The 16606-nt window shown below is 41.9% G+C and overlaps 1 protein-coding gene across 6 annotated transcripts in view; it reads left to right on the top strand.

The window, feature by feature from the left end:
• The first annotated feature begins 13077 nt into the window (after nucleotides 1-13077).
• LOC115168596 (inositol 1,4,5-trisphosphate receptor type 3) overlaps nucleotides 13078-16606 on the top strand; it is a 58030-nt gene continuing 54501 nt past the window's right edge. For 3 of the 6 annotated variants that reach the window (XM_029724014.1, XM_029724015.1, XM_029724012.1), the window contains exon 1: nucleotides 13079-13560. In XM_029724014.1, the coding sequence (XP_029579874.1) occupies nucleotides 13469-13560 (92 nt within the window). In that variant the 5' untranslated portion in view covers nucleotides 13079-13468. Of the gene's footprint in view, nucleotides 13561-16606 lie in introns of all 6 variants that reach the window. The other 3 variants (XM_029724017.1, XM_029724013.1, XM_029724016.1) reach the window with 2 other exon arrangements.

The raw sequence follows: 16606 nt of genomic DNA, 5'->3' as shown, positions 1-16606 counted from the left end.
TGATTTCCTGCAAGACAGGAATGTCAGTGTTCTGCCATCTCAATCCCATTGAGCACGTCTAGGACCTGTTAGATTGGAGGGTGAGGGCTAGGGCCGTTCCCCCCAGAAATGTCCGGGAACTTGCAGGTGCCTTGGTGGAAGAGTGGGGTAACATCTCACAGCATGAACTGGCAAATCTGGTGCAGTCCATGAGGAGGAGATGCACTGCAGTACTTAATGCAGCTGGTGGCCACACCAGATACTAACTGTTACTTTTGATTTTGAACCCCCTTTTGTTCAGGGACACATTATACCATTTCTGTTAGTCACATATCTGTGGAACTTGTTCAGTTTATGTCTCAGTTGTTGAATCTTGTTAGTGTCATACAAATATTTACACATGTTAAGTTTACTGAAAATAAACGCTGTTGACAGTGAGAGGACGTTTCTTTTTTTGCTGAGATTAGTCATGACTATATTAACAACATTATGTTTTTGTCATAAACTTCAAAATTATCCAAACCACAAGCTAGAAAGAGCACTATTTCATTTCAATGGTAGAATCAGGAAGTTTCGGCTTCCTGTGTATTTGGCTGCTCATAGTGAACCATAAAGTCCAGCATTCATAGCAAATGCAGATACCGCTCCGTTAGATGGGGCGTGCCCACAAACTTGGTTGATGGCGTTGTTTACTTCGAACAACCAACACATAGTAGTCTCAGAACTTCTCTTTTTTTATGTTTGTTTTTCAATAACGTTTGTCATCATGTTCTTTCTGGCTGTGCTAATTACAAACAAGCATGAAAATAAGTTATCTTTCACCGTACTAGCTACCTACCAGAAATGTACCCCGATGCTGCCAGTTGTTTGCAGCTATCAAAAATGATGCTTACAGTGACCAAAGATTATCAGAGGGATTTTCAGGCTGAATGGATGGGGAATACATTTAAACGACAGCTGGGAAGTGATGCAATACCAGTTTGACTAACGTTAGCGAATGTAAGCTAGCTAACGTTAGCAAATAAGACTAACTCAATCTGGTAGCCATCTATTACACCCTTGTCTGGAAAACACTCTGTTACTAAAAATAGAATTGTCGATTATAGCTAACTCACTCTCGGTGTGTTGGTAGTAATGATGAATGTGTATAAATTGTCTATGGTTGGTTAGTTGGTTCTCAGCTGATGCTAATTAGCTAACAGCAAGCTGACAATAATTAAATGTCCATGTTAGGTATGCTAAGATAGCCAGTCTAATAGAGATCAATACAATTAGTGGGGTGGTTAAATTATGTATTGTTAGGTGTTTTGTTGTAGGTGGTACATCATCTGATTCCACCATTCCATTAGCTCTGCACAAGGTTAAGGTAAGTTGGCTAAAAATGTGTACAAGCTGACGGCTAAGATTTACAGTAAGCATGTTTGTATGGTTTGTGTTGTGGGGTTACAGGTGGTTAGATGTAGACTGAGGACCACAGAGAACCTTCCAGACCATGTCATCAATTTAGTCTACCTTTTTTCTCTTTGTAAAACTCAGGTTATCTGGAGTCCACCCTGCTGAAAAAAATACAAAGCGGCGGCATTTTGTGTACACACGCATGAGGGAGCGGACACACCTTGCGGTTATGGAGCACAACAAGATTGTGGGACAGAAACGGGCAAAGGACACTGAAAACTATAAAATCAAGACCACAACAGTAATGACACAACCACCTCATTCTTCTCTCTGCAGATTCTCAAAACACAATACAAAGACACATCTACAAAAATCCCCTGCCAAGGGCTACTATTGACACAAATTATTTGTCAAAGTCAATGGACTGGGGGAAGTTTACAGACAGGTCTTTGAGATTAGGAAGGGTGTTTCAGTTGTGCTTAGAGACAGTAAATGTATTGTTGTTTATGAGAACAATTAAAAGGTGGCATTTCTCCTCAATCTCCCATACACAGCAAAATATACTGTGTAAGAACTGTCCTCCTAAGACTTGTCACACCTTCTGCAGCTCCCCCAGCCCATTCACTTTGTTGACTGATCTTTCCTCTCAAAAGCAGCTCCCAATGTCCCTCATTGTCCCTAAACAATTAAGTAATCCAACAGTGTACGCTGCCATCTTATCTATTTCAAAACAGGTGGGTGTCCACCCCAAAGTGTTGCATGTCATGATGACAGACACCTGTCTTGGATTACTTCATGGAGCAAAAATAGTATTTATTTTAATAACTGAGCATTTTCTAAATTCAAACTGATCCCTTGCAACTGGACACAGACATTTTATGAGACTGCTGTTTTCACGAATCGACAACGAAGACTAAGAGAAGTGGTGATCAGCAGATGATGGGAGAGGTGGTCATGATGAAATTGCCATTACAAAGGAACATACAGTAAGTTCAGGGAACACTTATACAGCTGTGGGAGGAGTGTTGTCATGATCAAACTGCCATCAAACAGCTCCTCTTGAGTCGTCTTCTGCTTGAAATCCAGCATAATGTCCAATTCATCGAGAAGGATACAGTTCACGGGATACAGTTCTGCTACAATGACACACGCAGGCCAAGAAAATCTGTTTCTGTCCAAGAATCCACTCCAGGAAGAAGCCCAGCCACCACACTGTATCGTCTGCAAGACAAAAAAATATATAATAAATTATACTCCATTGCACAGTTTGAACGACCGTTGAACTGTGCCAGCATAACAACATTAGGGTAAACTAGTTGAACATGCATACATGTGGACAGGCACAGAGATTACATTTACAACAATATCTAGCCTAATAGAAAAAAATATGGCATAACCCTCAACCTTTGCACAGTGACCAGACTGTACAAATGTACCTAGGTAGGTAGGCAGACAGTATCTAGCTACAGCAATGTCTAACAGGCGTGCTTAGGCAAATAGTTTTATAGTAAAATCAGCTTTAGAGATTCACAACAGTCAAATTGTTGTATTATTCTTTCTCCACATTTTTAGCTAGTAAACTTAGTTAGCTAGCTTGCTGGATAGAAAATAATTGTTATTTACATCAGTTTGTAATACCATCTTGCATCGTGCCTATAATTTGGTGATTTCAAAATGCATCCATGGTCAATCATAACCGATGTCAACCCTTGTCAATTATGTTACATAGCTAATAAAACTATTTACAGTTGCTGATGTGACACATGTTTGCTGAAAAGTTACAAACGTGAGGCCTGGAGCATAGTAACAACAAAGATTTTTATAACTAACCAAAGATAAACCAGAGCCTGTCGTTTCAAATGGGAGCAAATCAATCACAGCGGGCAGAACAAGCAAGGAGGTGAGCAGAGCCAAGCACAAGCAAGTGAGTTCCTATTGGCACATTCTAGCATTTATTTGCATATTTCCATTAGGGAACACCTACTCTGTGAAGTGCGCATGTGCAATAACTTAATTCGCCCTTGCACTCCTTCTAAACAACACACTTTTTTAAAACTTTGGCAAAGGGTAAAGTCTTCAAAATGCAGTACAGATTCTACACTGAACGAAAATATAAATGCAACATGCAACAATTTCAAAGATTTTACAGAGTTACAGTTCATATAAGGAAATCAGTCAATTGAAATAAATTTATTCTAATTTATGGTCACAGATATCTTTAAAAAAGGTAGGGGTGTGGATCAGAAAACCAGTCAGTATCTGGTGTGACCACCATTTGCTTCCTGCAGCGCGACACATCTCCTTCGCATAGAGTTGATCAGGATATTGATTGTGGAATGTTGTCCCACTCCTCTTCAATGGCTGTGCGAATTTGCTGGATATTGGCGGGAACTGGAACATGCTGTCGTACACGTAGATCCAGAGCATCCAAAACATGCTCAATGGGTGACATTTGGTATTTGGTATTTTATTAGGATGCCCATTAGCTGTTGCAAAAGCAGCAGCTACTCTTCCTGGGGTTCACACAAAACATGAAACATAATACAGAACATCATTAGACAACAACAGCTCAAGGACAGAACTACATACATTTTTAAAAAGGCACATGTAGCCTACATATCAATGCATACACACAAACTATCTAGGTCAAATTGGGGAGAGGCTGTATCTGTTTTTTTTAAACCAGGTTTGCTGTTTATTTGAGCAATATGAGATGGAAGGAAGTTCCATGCAATAAGGGCTCTATACAGTGAGGGAAAAAAGTATTTGATCCCCTGCTGATTTTGTACATTTGCTCACTGACAAAGAAATGATCAGTCTATAATTTTAATGGTAGGTTTATTTGAACAGTGAGAGACAGAATAACAACAAACAAATTCAGAAAAACACATGTCAAAATGTTATAAATGGAATTGCATTTTAATGAGGGAAATAAGTATTTCACCCCCTCTCAATCAGAAAGATTTCTGGCTCCCAGGTGTCTTTTATACAGGTAACGAGCTGAGATTAGGAGCACACTCTTAAAGGGAGTGCTCCTAATCTCAGCTTGTTACCTATATAAAAGACACCTGTCCACAGAAGCAATCAATCAATCAGATTCCAAACTCTCCACCATGGCCAAGACCAAAGAGCTCTCCAAGGATGTCAGGGACAAGATTGTAGACCCACACATGGCTGGAATGGGCTACAAGACCACTGCCAAGCAGCTTGGTGAGAAGGTGACAACAGTTGGTGCGATTATTCGCAAATGGAAGAAACACAAAATAACTGTCAATCTCCCTCGTCCTGGGGCTCCATGCAAGATCTCAGCTCGTGGAGTTGCAATGATCATGAGAACGGTGAGGAATCAGCCCAGAACTACACAGGAGGATCTTGTCAATGATCTCAAGGCAGCTGGGACCATAGTCACCAAGAAAAGAATTGGTAACACACTATGCCGTGAAGGACTGAAATCCTGCAGCACCCGCAAGGTCCCCCTGCTCAAGAAAGCACATATACATGCCCGTCTGAAGTTTGCCAATGAACATCTGAATGATTCAGAGGACAACTGGGTGAAAGTGTTGTGGTCAGATGAGACCAAAATGGAGCTCTTTGGCATCAGCTCAATTCGCCGTGTTTGGAGGAGGAGGAATGCTGCCTATGACCCCAAGAACACCATCCCCACCGTCAAACATGGAGGTGGAAACACTATGCTTTGGGGGTGTTTTTCTGCTAAGGGGACAGGACAACTTCACCGCATCAAAGGGACGATGGACGAGGCCATGTACCGTCAAATCTTGGGTGAGAACCTCCTTCCCTCAGCAAGGGCATTGAAAATGGGTCGTGGATGGGTATTCCAGCATGACAATGACCCAAAACACACGGCCAAGGCGACAAAGGAGTGGCTCAAGAAGAAGCACATTAAGGTCCTGGAGTGGCCTAGCCAGTCTCCAGACCTTAATCCCATAGAAAACCTGTGAAGGGAGCTGAAGGTTCGAGTTTCCAAACGTCAGCCTCGAAACCTTAATGACTTGGAGAAGATCTGCAAAGAGGAGTGGGACAAAATCCCTCCTGAGATGTGTGCAAACCTGGTGGCCAACTACAAGAAACGTCTGAGCTCTGTGATTGCCAACAAGGGTTTTGCCACCAAGTATTAAGTCATGTTTTGCAGAGGGGTTAAATACTTATTTCCCTCATTAAAATGCAAATCAATTTATAACATTTTTGACATGCATTTTTCTGGATTTTTTTGTTGTTATTCTGTCTCTCACTGTTCAAATAAACCTACCATTAAAATTATGGACTGATGATTTCTTTGTCAGTGGGCAAACGTACAAAATCAGCAAGGGTTAAATACTTTTTTCCCTCACTGTATAATACTGTACGTTTTCTTGAATTTGTTCTGGATTTGGGGACCATGAAAAGACCCCTGGTGGTATGTCTGGTGGGATAAGTGTGTAAGTTGACTATGCAAACAATTTGGGATTTTCAACACATTAATGTTTCTTATAAAAAGAAGAAGTGATGCAGTAAGTCTCTCCTCAACTCTTAGCCAAAAGAGACTGGCATGCATAGTATTTATATCAGCCCTCTGATTACAATGAAGAGCAAAACGTGCCGCTCTGTTCTGGGCCAGCTGCAGCTTAACTAGGTCTTTCCTTGCAGCACTGGACCACACGACTGGACAATAATCAAGATTAGAAAGACTAGAGCCTGCAGAACTTGCTTTTTGGAGTGTGGTGTCAAAAAAGCAGAGCATCTCTTTATTATGGCTAGACCTTTCCCCATCTTTGCAACCATTGAATCTAAATGTTTTGACCATGACAGTTTACAATCAAAGGTAACGCCAAGTAATTTAGTCTCCTCAACTTGTTCAACAGCCACAACATTCATTACCGGATTCAGCTGAGGTCTAGCACTTAAAGAATGATTTGTACCACATACAATTATTTTAGTTTTAGAGATGTTCAGGACCCATTTATTACAGGCCACCCATTCCAAAACAGACTGCAACTCTTTGTTAAGGGTTTCAGTGACTTCATTATCTGTGGTTGCTGATGCGTATATGGTTGAATCATCAGCATACATGGACACACATGCTTTGTTTAATGCCAGTGGCAGGTCATTGGTAAAAATAGAAAAAAAGAGTAGAGGGCCTAGAGAGCTGCCCTGCGGTACACCACACTTTACATGTTTGACATTAGAGACGCTTCCATTAAAAAAAACTTTGACTTATATTAGATAGATAGCTCTGAATCCACGATATGGCAGAGGTTAAAAAGCCATAGCACTTGAAGTTTTTTCAACAACTGGTTATGGTCAATGATATCAAAGGCTGCACTGAAATCTAACAGTACAGCCCCCACTATCTTCTTATTATCAATTTATTTCAACCAATCATGTCTGGTGAGTATGCAGGCCATGGAAGAAATGAGACATTTTCACCAATCAGGAATTGTGTACAGATCCTTGCGACATGGGGTGGTGTATTATCATGCTGTAACATGAGGTGATGGGGGGCAGATGCATGGCAAGACAGTCGGCCTCAGGATTTCGTCACGGTATCTCTGTACATTGAAATTTACATGGATAAAATGCAATTGTGTTCGTTGTCCGTAGCTTATGCCTGCCCTTATCATAACCCCGACGTCTCCATGGGGAACTCTGTCAACGTTGTGAACATCAGCAAACCGCTCACCCACACAACTCTATACAAGTGGTCTGCAAATGTGAGGCCGGTTCTCTAAAAGGTTCTCTAAAACAACTGCAAATTCTCTAAAACGATGTTGGAGGCGGATTATGGTAGAGAAAGGAATTATCTGGCAACAGCTCTGGTGGACATTCTTGCAGTCAGCATGCCAATTGTACGCTCCCTCAAAACTTGAGACATCTGTGGCATTGTGTTGTGTGACAAAATTGCACATTTTAGTGGCCTTTACAAGGTGCACCTGTGTAATGATCACGCTGTTTAATCAGCTTCTTGATATGCCACACCTGTCAGGTGTACCATGTTTTGTGCTGCTGCCATGTTGTGTTGCTGCAGTGTTGTGTTGCTACCATGTTGTCATGTGGTGTTGCTGCCATGCTATGTTGTTGTCTTAGGTCTCTCTTTATCTAGTGCTGTGGTGTCTCTCTTTATGTAGTGTTGTCTCACTTGTCGTAATGAGGGTTTTGTCCTAGATTTATTTTTAATCCCAGCCCTCGTCCCCGCAGCATGCCTTTGTAGACTGTGATTGTAAATAAGATTTTTTTCTTAACTGACTTGCCTAGTTAAATAAAGTTATAAAATATGAAAAATATATATCTTGGCAAAGGAGTAAAGCTCACTAACAGGGATGTAAACAAATTTGTGCACAAAATTTGAGAAAAATAAGCTTTTTGTTTGTATGGAACATTTCTGGAATCTTTTGTTTCAGTTCATGAAACAAAATATATATTTTTGTTCAGTGTAATTTTGGAAACATCAAATGTTTCATCAATGAGAAAATGTGCAAAATCCATCTCGCTCCATCTTCTCCCACTGCCAGCCACTGGGCTTCCTCTCATCACCATATTTGGTAGTGAGTGGAAATGCCAACTGGATGCTTCACATTTATACATCCGGTGAAATATCTAGCTCATTATTCCATCTGTGGTAACACGTTAGCAGATGCCAGGATAACTAGCAAGCCAACTCTAGTCATATGCTAACGTTTGCTTCAGGTGGCTGGTTGTAATGTTATAGCTTGCTGTTTAGTATCCAAATCTACGACTAAAAAGAGAAGAGGTTTTACAATCGAGATACAACAGATCTCTGATTGTAAAACCTCTATTTTTTTGTCATAAATATGGCTACCTGTAGTTGTTTAGCTCAATTACCTAGCTAGACTAGCTAACCACCTACCTAAGTTAACAAACTGAAAAATAATTTGATTTCCCCCCCACTGTAACAATGTAGTATGTTAGCCAGCAATACACAACATGGGTTTCAGTAGATAAACCTGTTAGCTAACTAGCTAGGTGGCTTGCTGGAAAAATAACTTACTTAGGTAGGCATTTGTATTTGTCAGCTGCCCTCTTGATGTCAATATTTTGATTGTATGACTTAATCCCCCCCATCAATACACCAGAAGGCATCATAGGGCCATCATTCAGCGAGCAAAGCCCAGACCTGCCTTCCTGCTGTGCAATTACACTACATGACCAAAAGTATCTGGACACCCACTCGTCGAACATCTCATTCCAAAATCATGGGCATTAATATGGAGTTGGGCCCCTTTTGCTGCTATAAACAGCCTCCACTCTTCTGGGAAGGTTTTCCACTAAATGTTGGAACATTTCTGCAGGGACTTGCTTCCATTTAGCCTCAAGAGCATTAGTGAGGTCAGGCACTGATGTTGGGCGATTATGCCTGGCTCGCAGTCGGTGTTCCAACTCATCCCAAAGGTGTTCGATGGGGTTGAGGTCAAGGCTCTCTGAGGCCAGTCAAGTTCTTCCACCGATCTTGATAAACCATTTCTGCATGGACCTCATTTTGTGCATGTGGGCATTGTCATGCTGAAACAGGAAAGGGCCTTCCCCAAACTGTTGCCACAAAGTTGGAAGCACAGAATGTCATTGTATGCTGTAGCATTAAGATTTCCCTTCACTGGAACTAAGGGGTCTAGCCCAAACCATGAAAAACAGCCTCAGACCATTATTCCTCCTCCACCAAACTTTACAGTTGGCACTATGCATTCGAGCAGGTAGTGTTCTCCTGGCATCCACCAAACCCAGATCCGTACGTCTGACTGCGAAATGGTGAAGCGTGATTCATAACTCCAGAGAACGCATTTCCACTTCTCCAGAGTCCAATGGCGAGCTTTACACCACTCCAGCTGACGCTTGGCATTGTGCATGGTGATCTTAGGCTTGTGTGCAGCTGCTCGGCCATGGAAACCCATTTCATGAAGCTCCCGAAGAACAGTTATTGTGCTGACGTTGCTTCTGAGGCAGTTTGCAACCGAGGACAGATAATTTTTACGCACTACGCACTTCAGCACTCCCATTCCGTGAGCTTGTGTGGCTGAGCTGTTGTTGCTCTTAGATGTATCAATTTCACAATAACAGCACTTACAGGTGACCAGGGCAGCTCTAGCAGGGCAGACATTTTATGAACTGACTTGTTGGAAAGGTGGAATCCTATTACGGTGTCACGTTAAAAGTCACTGAGATCTTCAGTAAGGCCATGTTACTGCTAATGTTTGTCTACGGCAGTGGTTCACAAACTTTTTATAGTCCCGTACCCCTTCAAACATTCAACCTCCAGCTGCGTACCCCCTCTAGCACCAGGATCAGCGCACTCTCAAATGTTGTTTTTTGCCATCATTGTAAGCCTGCCACACACACTATACGATACATCTATTAAAACATAAGAATGAGTGAGAGTTTTTGTCACAACCCGGCTCGTGGGAAGTGACAAAGAGCTCTTATAGGACCAGGGCACAAATAATAATAATCAATCATTTTGCTTTTTATTTAGCCACCTTACATATAAAACTTCATTTTTAATCGGAAATTGTGAATAACTCACCACAGGTTAATGAGAAGGGTGTGCTTGAAAGGATGCACATAACTCTGCAATGTTGTATTGGAGAGAGTCTCAGTCTTAATTCATTTTCCACACACAGTCTGTGCCTGTATTTAGTTTTCATGCTAGTGAGGGCCGAGAATCCACTCTCACATAGGTACGTGGTTGCAAATGTCATCAGTGTCTTAACAGCGCATTTTGACAAGGCAGGATACTCTGAGTGCAGCCCAATCCAGAAATCTGATTAAATTCAATTTTCACAGAACCGCTTGTTGCAATTTTGATGAGGCTTTCTTTCTTCAGATATTGGTAAGTGGACTGGAGGCAGGGCATGAAAGGTTTAACAAATCCAGTTGTTTGTGTCATCTGTTTCGGGAAAGTACCTGCGTAATTGCGTACCCAACTCACTCAGATGCTTCGCTATATCACATTTGACATTGTCCGTAAGCTTGTCCATAAGCTTCACTGTAGTGTCCAAAACGTCTTTCAAGCTGTCAGGCATTCCCTTGGCAGTAAGAGCCTCTCGGTGGATGCTGCAGTGAACCCAAGTAGCGTCGGGAGCAACTGCTTGCACACGCGTTACCACTCCACTCTGTCTCCGTGTCATGGCTTTTGCGCCATCAGTACAGATACCAGGACATCTTGACCACCAAAGTCCATTTGATGTCACAAAGCTGTCCAGTACTTTAAAAATATCCACTCCTGTTGTCCTGGTTTCCAGTGGTTGTCTTCCTTAATTGACCCCCCATAAATTTAACGGACATATACCAGGAACTGTGCCAGGCCCGCCACATCTGTTGACTCATCCAGCTGTAACGCATAGAATTCACTGGCTTGTATGCGAAGTAGTGATTTCAAAACATCTCCTGCCATGTCACTGATGCGTCGTGAAACAGTGTTTGATGAAGGCATTGTCTCTTTAAAAAGAAAAAGTGAATAACATTTTTATTTGTCGTACCCCCGACGGCATTGCGCATACCCCAGTTTGGTAATACCTGGTCTATGGAGATTGCATGGCTGTGTGCTCGATTTTATACACTTGTCAGCAACGGTTGTGGCTGAAATAGCCAAATCCACTAATTTGAAGGGGTGTCCATATACTTTTGTATAGATAGTGTGTGTGTGAAACACATCTCACTGACCTAGAAATGCCTTAGACATGATGAAAACAAGCCCAGGGTGAAATTCCACTTTAAAACCCACCCAGCTACACGGGGAAAAATACCAGTAAAATAGGTGTCTGTCCGTTTTCTTTTCAGCATTAGAGCAATAAGGATAATAATCCTTACAGTCCTTAGGGGCGGCAGGTAGCCTAGTGGTTAGAGCAGGTAGCCTAGTGGTTAGAGCAGGTAGCCTAGTGGTTAGAGCAGGTAGCCTAGTGGTTAGAGCAGGTAGCCTAGTGGTTAGAGCAGGTAGCCTAGTGGTTAGAGCAGGTAGCCTAGTGGTTAGAGCAGGTAGCCTAGTGGTTAGAGGGGGGAGGCAGGTGGCCTAGTGGTTAGAGCAGGTAGCCTAGTGGTTAGAGTGTTTGGTCCAGCAACCAAAAGGTTGCTAGATAGAATCCCTGATCTGACAAGGTAAAAATCTGTCTTTCTGCCCCTGAAAAAGGCTGTTCCTAGGCCGTCATTGTAAGTAATAATTTGTTTTTAATGGACTTGCCTTGTTAAATAAATACAGTATGCTCCTTAACTCACAAAACCTGTTTGAGTGGATTGTAATAGTGCATGTGGTTACAAGAAAGCAGATGTTAAATGATGATGAAATTAGTTAAGGTGGCGGCTTTCCAGCTTAAAGTTTGTGTGGTACTTGTAAAGGAGAAGGTGGGGTGTAAAATACGGTCCAGGTTTGGTCTCTACTAAAGTAGGTATTAATCACAATGAGAGAGACAGAATGTTCCCCAGGTCCAGTGGACCTCTATGGGCCTCTCTCATGCTCCTTCATTGGGCCTTTGTCTCCATCACCATAGAAACAAGATGGAGGAACCTTGAATTACAAATGTTCACCATGGATACATTCACATGGGCCAAGCCAGATAATAAATGTTGCCTTGTAGTGTCCATGTATGGTCCGGCCTGGGACATGATAGTTAAAGGCAGTCAGTAAGTCAGTCCGTAACAATGGCCTTTCAATGCCAGCGCTAACCAGAGGAATCATGGTGAAAATACACAGGGTAAACCAATATTTAATGGGAAATCTAAGAAAGAAAGAACTGCATGTTTAGAGAGTTGTACTTTGGCTCAGAAAGTACTTCAGATAAGGTTGTAGCCTACTGTAGCCATGGTACGGTGACACTTGCTGAATAAGTGCTAAGTTAACTGGCACATTGTTAGAAATGTCATTTTCCTCAAACACTGACTTTTTGAACAGCTAGATGAGATCAACCGATCAGACCTGCCCACTAGAAAACCACGAAAGAGAGGCTATATTTTGATTGTGCATACTGTATTGTGTAAGGAAAGCAGCAAGACGTCTCTCCTACACAAACAGCTTGGCTCAGCCTCAGCCCGTATCACCCCTTGACTGCACCAGGAAGTCCAAGCCAAAGGCTGAGCATGACTCGCCTGCTACCATGAGTTGTCAACAGTGGGCGGGAAAAAAAGCATGGCTGTATGTGTTTGCTACACAGCTGCCTAAATTGTTGTTCAATACCTTGAACTCAAGCTTTTAGAAAGGCCAAAACTATGACGATGTAGTAAGCAAGAACCCTAGATGGTAAACTATGGTAAGAGAGTGACGTCTGGAATAGGCCAGCAGGGCATGTAGAAAAGACAAAATAAAAAAGGCAACTTTTGAATCACACTACATCACACTCTCATAGACAGTAGTGCAGCTGTGATCCACTTTTGAACTTAAAACCCTCTTCAAAATATATATCTGTTCATATGAAACTATATCTCTTAATTATGATATATATAGTTTAAAATGTGTTTATTTGTTTATATAGTTGAGATTATGGTTTATTGACGCCCTTTAAATCATCTGACTTTTATTGACTCTATAATGAGCAGATAAACAAACATGTGTAGGTCTACTGAATAAAACCCCTTGCACTGTATGTAGCCTACTGTACCATCCATTTGTACCAATTCTCATTGTATTAATGTATGTAGGCAAGAGAGGGTATAACGCAATCTTTCTCTTGTACTTTCTACAGTCAGAAACAGGCAACTGAGAAGATAACTGAACCAAGAACAGATAACTGAGGAGTTATCAAGATAACACACTTCCTGGTTCCAATACTATGTCTTCAGGTGCAGTGTCAACATGACGACTTCGCTGACACATTTGGACTTTCTCTACTTTCATTAACATCGGGTTGTCATTGCTCATTTTCGGGTTTAAACTTTATTGAATTAAACAATTGAAGCTATAATTTGAATTAACTACATTGTCCTCCGTGCATTCCAACGAAATCTTCATTAGTTCGAATGAAGGGTTCTTAGCCCTTAGTGCACGAGGAGGAAGATCAGATACGAGCAGCGCTTCAAAAAGTCGCAGCAGTCAAGTGGAGAATACAGAAGAGGATACGTGTATTTCAGTTGATAATTGTCAACGCGAAAGACACCGAAGATGTCCGATTCAATGTCCAGCTTTTTGCACATTGGGGACATCGTTTCCCTTTACGCGGAGGGCTCTGTCAATGGTTTTATAAGTACACTTGGGTAAGTATGTGCATGTCCCTACAAATACTTTACCTTGCCTGTGGTTATACGTTTACAGTCTTGTCATTTTGACAGATCTTCATTTCAACATACGGTAGTTACCACATCGGTCGACTTCGAATCGAGACTCACTCTTCTTATCTCCTTCACCTCTTGTAGCCTCTGTGTCAAGTTTTGCTCTCTGCGTAATGAATTCATTTTACAGAGAAATACAAAACTCCACGAATCCATGATTTAGGCTTCATGTATTTGTGTAGCTCATGTTACACAGCACAGTAAGCTATTATAACAATTCCAGCCATATTAAATAGTCATGAGATCATTGCATCTGAGATTTAGTGTCTGAGAGACCCTCATATATTTCATCAGCTGATGACAATAAGTTATACCCAGTCTCAGTATGGCAAAGTGGGCCATGGAGTCTGATCTCTACATAGTCAAGCATAACCTATGGAAACATCAGTTCTCTAGTAAGATATTACAATTGTTGTGTTCAGAAAGCTCATTAAAAGGAGTTCACTATTTTACAACTTTGTTCCATTGATTTTCAGCTAGCAGTGGCTAAAGTTAGTCATTACAAACGTCATCTATTTAGAGAACTGAACCACGGCTTTCAGTTCTTCCTGGCAAATAGACGACTTTCAGGCTGAGGAATCATATAACATCAAGTTGTAAAATAGCAAACTAATCCTTTAAGCCAGGGCTCTCCAACCCTGTTCCTGGAGAGCTACCCTCCTTTAGGTTTTCGCTCCAACCCAAGTTGAAAGTAACCTGATTCATCTTCTAGACCAGGAACAGGGTTGGAGGGAAAACCTACAGGACGGTAGCTCTCCAGGAACAGGGTTGGAGTGTAAACCTACAGGAGGGTAGCTCTCCAGGAACAGGGTTGGAGTGTAAACCTACAGGACGGTATCTCTCCAGGAACAGGGTTGGAGGGAAAACCTACAGGACGGTAGCTCTCCAGGAACAGGGTTAGAGTGTAAACCTACAGGAGGGTAGCTCTCCAGGAACAGGGTTGGAGTGTAAACCTACAGGAGGGTAGCTTTCCAGGAACAGGGCTGGAGTGAAAACCTACAGGAGGGTATCTCTCCAGGAACAGGATTGGAGAGCCCTGGTTTAAACCTACAGGAGGGTAGTTATTCAGGAACAGGGTTGGAGTGAAAACCTACAGGACGGTAGCTCTCCAGGAACAGGGTTGGAGAGCCCCACTTTAAACTGTATTTCACATTGCAAGGCTTTAGAGTGAAAAGTTGCACTAGGCCTACGTTGTTGTTGATGATGAATAGTGTTGTTTCATCTGATTTTGTGCAGGCATATGTTTTTTTTTGTACCTTTATTTAACTAGGCAGGTCAGTTAAGAACACATTCTTATTTTCAATGACGGCCTAGGAACAGTGGGTTAACTGCCTTGTTCAGGGGCAGAAGGACATATTTTTACCTTGTCAGCTCAGGGATTCAATCTTGTAACCTTTCAGTTACTAGTCCAACGCTCTAACCACTAGGCTACCTGCCGCCAATGTCTAAAGTAGTGGTTTCCTCTAGTCAGAAACATGTCCTTGAAAAAAGATCATAGACATTATTGGTTTAATACTCTGTCAGTGAAAGGTGTGACAACATGGCTACAACTTTGTCCCTGGATATATTCCCCTGGCAGCATCCTGTTGTTGTTTATGTTCACATATACACTGCAGCCCCCCTTCCATTGTTTGCCTGAATGCTATTATTTTAGTAGGAATTATGTCTGGATCAGGAAGTGATTCCAAATGTGTTCCCTTGGAGATTTCCAACGGATAGGTGCTCGGGTAACTTGGTACTGTACCAAATGGCACTTAATAGCCCGCTATTAAGTGCCCTACTTTTGACCAGGGCCCATTGTGCTCTGGTCCAAAGTAGTGCACTATGTAGGGAATACGTTGCCATTTGCGATGTTTTCAAATCCTCTCTATTCATAGTGCTTCCTGTGGTTTCTCCAGTTGCTGCCGGAGAAGGAACAGCATTCGATGTGTTCTGGTGCCCTTTGTGTTCACTTGGCGCTGCCCGCCAGGGGCGTCAGGCACCGTGCAAATCTGAGGGGGCACAAAGTTTGTGAGGATGGCTGGGGGTGGTCCGGAGTGGGGCTAGGCCCTGCTTAATTCTATGTAAACAATATGTATTTTTCTGCATATCAAAGCATACCTCTTGAGCTGTCTATCCTCCTTGACTGGTTTATTTTTTTAAAGAAACAAAATATGGTTCTCTGCAAAAATCTGGTTAAAAGGTTTGTGTCTTATTCAGTACATTTAGTTATTGCTTGCTTTTCTAGTCTACCAGCCTTGCCAGCAGGCATGCAAGCTAAGATAGACAACCTAGCTACTTTAATGTGATTGATAGACATTTTTACATTTTTTTTACATTTTAGTCATTTAGCAGACGCTCTTATCCAGAGCGACTTACAGTAGTGAATGCATACATTTCATTTTAATTTCATACATTTTTTTTTTCTTCGTACTTGGCCCCCCGTGGGAATCGAAGTTTTAAGTAGAACCTTTTCACTAGAGGTCGACCGATTCATCGGAATGGCCGATTAATTAGGGCCGATTTCAAGTTTTCATAACAATCGGTAATCAGTATTTTTGGCCGCCAATTTTTTATATATAAAAAAAAAAAAGTATATATTTTTTTTTACACCTTTATTTAACTAGGCAAGTCAGATTAAGAACACATTCTTATTTTCAATGACGGCCTAGGAACGGGGTTTAACTGCCTTGTTCAGGGGGGATTCGGGGATTCGTTTTTGCAACCTTCTGGTTACTAGTCCAACGCTCTAACCACCTGCCTTACATTGCACTCCACGAGGAGCCTGCATGGCAGGCTGACTACCTGTTACGCGAGGGCAGCAAGAAGCCAAGGTAAGTTGCTAGCTAGCATTAAACTTACCTTAAAAAACTATCAATCTTAACATAATCACTAGTTAACTACACATGGTTGATGATATTACTAGTTTATCTAACGTGTCCCGCGTTGCATATAATCGATGCGGTGCCTGTTAATTTCTCATCGAATCACA

The sequence above is a fragment of the Salmo trutta genome, chromosome 30 (genome assembly GCF_901001165.1).
Source record: "Salmo trutta chromosome 30, fSalTru1.1, whole genome shotgun sequence".
NCBI classification, from domain to species: Eukaryota; Metazoa; Chordata; class Actinopteri; order Salmoniformes; family Salmonidae; genus Salmo; species Salmo trutta.
The sequence above is the reverse complement of the archived record's forward strand: the minus strand, read 5'-3'. Positions and strand labels throughout refer to the sequence as shown.